General features: G+C 51.5%; 1 protein-coding gene across 1 annotated transcript in view; it reads right to left on the bottom strand.

Moving 5' to 3' along the window:
• Positions 1–5,569, bottom strand: part of SAMHD1 (SAM and HD domain containing deoxynucleoside triphosphate triphosphohydrolase 1) — a 29,508-nt gene extending 23,939 nt beyond the window's left edge. Inside the window, exons 1-2 of the mRNA XM_030963060.1 lie at positions 5,406–5,569; positions 5,259–5,325 (exon numbers count right to left, since the gene is read on the bottom strand). Coding sequence (XP_030818920.1) covers positions 5,259–5,325; positions 5,406–5,568 — 230 coding nt within the window. The 5' untranslated portion in view covers position 5,569. The remainder of the gene's footprint in view (positions 1–5,258; positions 5,326–5,405) is intronic.
• Positions 5,570–6,000: the final 431 nt, after the last annotated feature.

Genomic DNA, 6,000 nt, shown 5'->3' on the forward strand with positions numbered 1-6,000 from the left:
GGCATGCAAGGAAGAGGTCACCATGGCCCCAAGAAGGACTCCTCTCCTCTTGATGGACTGGAATTGAGTATTTACAGGGTGATGGATGGAGACTTGAAATTTGGAAGATGTATTGGAAATGTGGTGGGGGGAGGAGGAAATGCTTTTTGTGGAGTTTTCATTTTCCATGTGTGTGTGTGCGTGTGTGTGTGTGTGGTTTTTTTTCCTTTTGTAGTTTAGTTAATAAACTTTTTTTTTCTAAGGTAGAGGCCTGCTTTGCTTATTTCCTGGTCACATCTCACAGCAAACACCAGGGAGGTATATTTTCATGGGGCACTGGCATTGTGCCAGTGTCAAACCATGACAGTCTGCAATGCACGTCCCTTTACAATTTGCAGTACATATGGAATTACTCATGCACATTCACATTACTTAGATGTTCCTTGATGGAAGAAGACTGCAACTGCAACTTTTTCAGAAAAATATTGAAGGCATTCATCCTTCTAAAATCACGTATAGAAGGAAGGAAACAAACAGCTACAGAACATGTCTGTAGAGCAATGTAAGTGCTGCTCCCACTTACACAGAACTAAAAAGAAATAAAACCACCAGGAAAACTGATGAAAAAAATTGTGTAAACCACACCTAGTGTCCTTTAAACTTATTCAGATGCTGCACGTTGCTTTGCCATAACTGGCATTTTTTAAGGATGCAAAACTTCCTTAAACTAAAATGTCAACAAATTATTTTTAAAAAAATTTCTCATAGTTAGTCAACTGTCTATTAAAAGTTTAATTTTGTCAAATTAACTTGAATTTTATATAAATTAATTTCAACTCCAGCAGCAAAACCACTGCAGTTTAAAACACATTCTAATTTTGCTGAGACTGATTCTTCTATTTTGGTGTCATTTTTAATAAATTATTAAAGGTCCCCTTCACAACACACAGCTAAACTTCCAGTGCAGATACTCTGCTGTAGCCACAGCAGCCTAAGAGCACAGGTGGGATAAGTCTGGAGAGAGAGGTATAATATGCCCTATCACACCTACTTTTACTAACTCTGTCTGCAAGCTTTGCCCTTGAGCTAAATGGATTCAGCCTCAGTAGGACAGCAAACACTACCATGAGAAAATACTTTTTCTCCCAGCAGTTAACCATTGAGATCGGTTTGATATCAGCCTTTCAACATAAAATTTAACAGAAAATAAGACTATAAAATGTCAACGATTAGGAAAAAGTACTGCTTGATGCACTACGTATTCTCATCTGAATCATTTAATAATTCACAATCCCTAAAATATTAAAGGCATGTGATGTTTGAGCTGTTGGTGAGCAGTGTTTCTCTCAACCACTTGGTGTTGCTTTCCCTAACAGGGAGCTCTTGGGCTGCAGCTGCTGCTCAGACTGCCACAAGGCAGTGCTGGAGCACCTCTCCTACACAGGCTGAGAGAGCTGGGGCTGTCCAGCCTGGAGAAGGGAAGTCTGCATGGAGACCTCACTGAAGCCTTCCAATACCTTAAGGAGACCCACACAAAGGAGGGAGAGGGACTTATAAGAGCAGATACTGTCAGGACAGGGCCAATGGTTTTAAACTGACAGAGGCCAGGGTCAGATTGGGTATTAGGAAAAAATTGTTCCCTGTGAGGGCGCTGAGGTCCTGGCACAGGTTGCCCGGAGCAGCTGAGCACCCCATCCCTGGAAGTGTCCAAGGCCAGGTTGGACAGGGCTTGAAGCAGCCTGGGATAGCAGAAGGTGTCCCAGTCTGTGGCAGGGGTCAAAATGAGATGATCAAAAAGGTCAACCCAAACCATTCCACAATTCTAAGATGAAAAGCTCCCTTGGTGATGCCCAGACCAGCATGTGTTCCATGATACAACTCTGAGGGCAAAGAAATCAACATTGTGACCAGCAGCTATTAAACTAATATAACGAATGCTTTTAACAACTTCTTTTTCACACAGAATCACAGAATCAACCAGATTGGAAAAGACCTTTGAGATCATTAAGTCCAACTTATGACCTAACATCACCTTATCAACTAAACTATGGCACTAAGTGACACATCCAGTCTTTTTAAATACCTTCATGGATGATGACTCCTCTACCTCCCTCCTGGGCAGCCCATCCCATCCCAATGCCCAATCACTCCTTCTGTTAAGGATTTTCTTCCTAATGTCTAGCCTAAACTCATCCTGGCATAGCTTGTGTCCTCTTGTCCTGTCACTTGTTGCCTGGGAGAAGGTACCTCCTTTCAGGTAGTTGTAGAGAGTGGTAAGGTCTCCCCTGAGCCTCCTCTTCTCCAGGCTAAACAACCGCAGTTCCCTCAGCCACTCCTCACAAGGCTTGAGTTCCAGACCCCTCACCAGCCTTGTTGCCCTTCTCTGGACATGCTCCAGCATCTCAACATCCTTCCTAAATTGGGGGGCCCAGAACTGGACACAGCACTCAAGGTGTGGCCCAACCAGCACAGGGGAAGAATCACTTCCTTAGTTCTGCTGGCCCCACTATTTGTATTTTAATATGATCTGTTCAGATCTGTCGTCTGGCAACCCCTTGTGCCCCACACTGGGCTCCAAGAAGGATTACTGTGGATTAACCCCAGACAGGAACCAGTCCCACATAGCCACTCGCTGCTCTGATGGGATGAGGAGAAGAATTGAGAAAAGGTTAGACCCTGCATGCTGGACACTGGCGTGACCAATTGCCTGGATGCCCCACCTTCCCTGCTCTTCATCCTCCTTCAGATAGAAAACAGCTACAGGGCATTTTTCACCTGAAGTCTACAAGGCCAGACCCCCCTAAGCAAGACAAATCCTGTTAATACAGAAAACTGTAGTTTTCCAGTACTCTGCACTTCCTCTAACAGCCAAAGCAGCATTACTGATGGCTGCTTGGAAATGGTGACAACTGGCACTTCCTCATCCACTCCCCTCCCTGCTTTGCCCATACCCTCCTTCATGCCACAGGTCACAAGGACGAGAAAATCCCTTTCCTGTGCCCAAAGAGGTCAGCCAGACAGCCCCACTCATCATCTGTGTTCAGCACTCCGTACATCACACGAAACATCCATTGCCAGCAACATGAGAACACCTGGGAAAACCACTGCACTTCCTCCAGGCACCACCGGCCCCAGCTCTCCCCTCTGAACATCCAGGAACCCGGGGAACTAAAGACATGCATTCATTAGTGGCCTGTCACAGAGAAATGACCCAACTTACTGCAGGACAGAATTGTTCTTAGCACAAAGCGAAAGATGTTTACAAAAAGCAGAACGCTTGAGCAATTTCTCATCCAACTCTCAACAGTTTCAGCTTAATAGAAACAAGATCTCAGATCTTACAGAAGGAAACTTATACAAAGTTAACAATATCTTATACAAAGAAAACCCACAAGCCACCTGTAAACCCACCACCATCTGCTCTCCACGTCAACTGAGAGGTCTCCACAGTCCTGTGCCCCCATCACCTATCCCATGCTGAGGGACCCTGGCTACCCCATCCTGCTGTCCATTTCAGCACTGACAAACAGTCTCTGACTCCCCAGACTGGCTGCACGTGTCCAGTGTGTCCTGGACACATGATGCTCCTTCCCTGCTAGAAGCAACCAGCCTCCCAGCAAATCCTAAATAAAACTAGACATCAGCTTGTCATTTCAGTCAGGCAATTACCTGGTACTTCAGCAATAAACAAAGCCTTCAGCTGCCTTCCACGACATGACAGCATTTCTATCTGCATACTTCAAACTGCTGCAGTTAAACCCCTCTTCCACAAAAAGAGAAATCAAAAATACCTTAATGACTCCAGCACGTCTTACCTTGTCCAAAGCACAGCACTTCTGCCTGTCCCGCTGTGTCACACCAGCTTTTTATCCTCTTCTAATACTCATGCCCAGACACCCACCCTTTACCACTCCCTCTTTGCATGCTGATGTCTCAATAAAACAGCGGAAGCCCCCGCACAGCATGAGCTCAGACGAGCCTTCAGCCAAGGACCCAACACCAAAGTGCTCTAACCCCCAGCAGAAAGCACAGCTCTGCACTTGTGTGCACCTGCCAGATTACACACCCCAGCCTACCTCACGGTTACCAACCACACCACCAGCAAACAGCTGGAGCCAGCACGTGGGTTTTGAGACAAATTTGAGGGAAACAGTATAAACAAGGTTAACAAAGGAGTAAAGAAAAGACATTACAAGATTAAAAACCACCAGGAAGTATGTGGTGAGCAAGCAGGCTCACATCCCAGTAGAGGGGAGCAAAAGAGGATCCCCAGTGGGGCAGAGAAGGGGCAAAGGGGCCTTTCCAACACACAGAACAGCAGGACAGATTCATACTCTGTTACAGTGTGAAGCAGTGTCCTGTCTTGGCTTTCCCACTTCCTCTGTCCCCTCTCCCTGCCTCCTGCTGAGAGCTGTCCATTGGGATTATATTCCAATAATACTCTTTGCTGTTCCAGAAAAGCAAGAAAATATATTTGCCACCAGAAAGATAAAAGGGTTTTGGGCCCAGTCATCCCTCACTGTGGGGAACAATCCTTTACGCACTTTAGAACAGCATCCAGCGTCCCTGTGTTTGTGGCAGGCGACCACTACCAGCCGGACTGCCTGCTCTGGACTGCTCAGGGCAGCAAGGACTCGGCCACTCACCCACAGGCCCCTATTCTGCCAGAACACACTACAACACTTCTTTTTCCACAGCAGCCCACGCTCCTGTCGGCACAACAGAGAGCCAAGTGCCGGCAGCTGCTGCAAGGCTGAGCTGTCAATGCCCGGGATTTCTCCAAGGGAGACGGGTGACACTCAGCCTCTCCCGAGCAGCACCTCCCGCTCTCTCAAACATCGGGGCCGCTGTCGTTCCTGGAGTTGGAGCAGCAGCAACTTCAGGCAGAAAAGTAAGTTCCTATCAGAACCCCTGGAGCTCACTCTTGTGTTCCCAGCAACACTCCAAAGGTCACTGTGCTACCCCAGGGGATTGTCATTAAACCTTTCTAAAGGATCGAGGTTTTCTGCTTCTCATGGTTATTTGGGCAGCAAGAGTCCGCGCCGCGGTTGTGCTGGGATCAGCGGGAAACGGGAACTGCCCCGAGGGTCCGGGATCGGCCCCATGGAGCCCGTTCCCTCGCCCTCCCCCGCACAGTTCCGCTCGAGGCGCTGGGGGCGGCCGCGGCCTAGAGCCGGGCCGAGCCGGGCCGCGTGCGTGTGCAGCCGCTCCCCGCGGGCACGGCCCGCCCGCCGCAGCTCCCGGGCCTCGGCCCCCCTCTCCCCGCGGGCGGCGCTCACCAGACGCGGATGAGCTCGGGGGCGCAGGCCGGCAGGTCCAGCAGCATCCTCCCGGTGACCCCGCTCTCTGCGGGAGCAAGAGAAGCGTCAGCGCCAGCGGCCGGGCCACGTGGCCACGGCCCCGGCTCCGGCCCCGGCCCGCCGTACCTCGGAAGCGGCGCAGCAGGCTGGGATCGCCCACGCCGCAGCGGGCGAGGTGCTGGCAGAGCCGCTCCGTGTCCCACAGCCGCGGGTCGCTGCGGTCGCTGCCGGGGCCGCGGGGCCCCTCGCACCGCGCGCGCTTGGCGGGAGCGCCCGCCGGGCTCCCCATCCCGCACGGCCACCGCGCAGGCGCCAGCGGCCCGGGGGTCCGGCGCGCAGTGACGTCACCACCCCTCGCGGCCCCTCAACCGCGCCCGGTCATGGCGGCCGGCCCGGCTGAGGGGCCCGGGAGCCGCCGCAGCCCCGGGCGGAGCCTCCGCCCGCCCACAGAGCCCACCGCACCCTACAGGGCGGCAGGGTCCCCTCTGGGGCCCGCCGGCGCGTGTTCGCCGCGGCGACCCTGCTCTAGGGGATTCACGTGGACTACCTGGAACCCTGCACCGGCACTGCCGCTCAGCGTCCCGAATCCCAGGCATCACCGCAAACAGCAGCTGCCACGTGAGGCTCCCAAAGGAAGCGATGCCTCGGCACTGCTGCCTTCAAACAACACTGCTGAATCCGAACTCGTTCAGGATCTCATTCCAAGACACCAAGGGCCATG

Source organism: Camarhynchus parvulus, chromosome 20 (genome assembly GCF_901933205.1).
Source record: "Camarhynchus parvulus chromosome 20, STF_HiC, whole genome shotgun sequence".
Taxonomy (NCBI): Eukaryota; Metazoa; Chordata; class Aves; order Passeriformes; family Thraupidae; genus Camarhynchus; species Camarhynchus parvulus.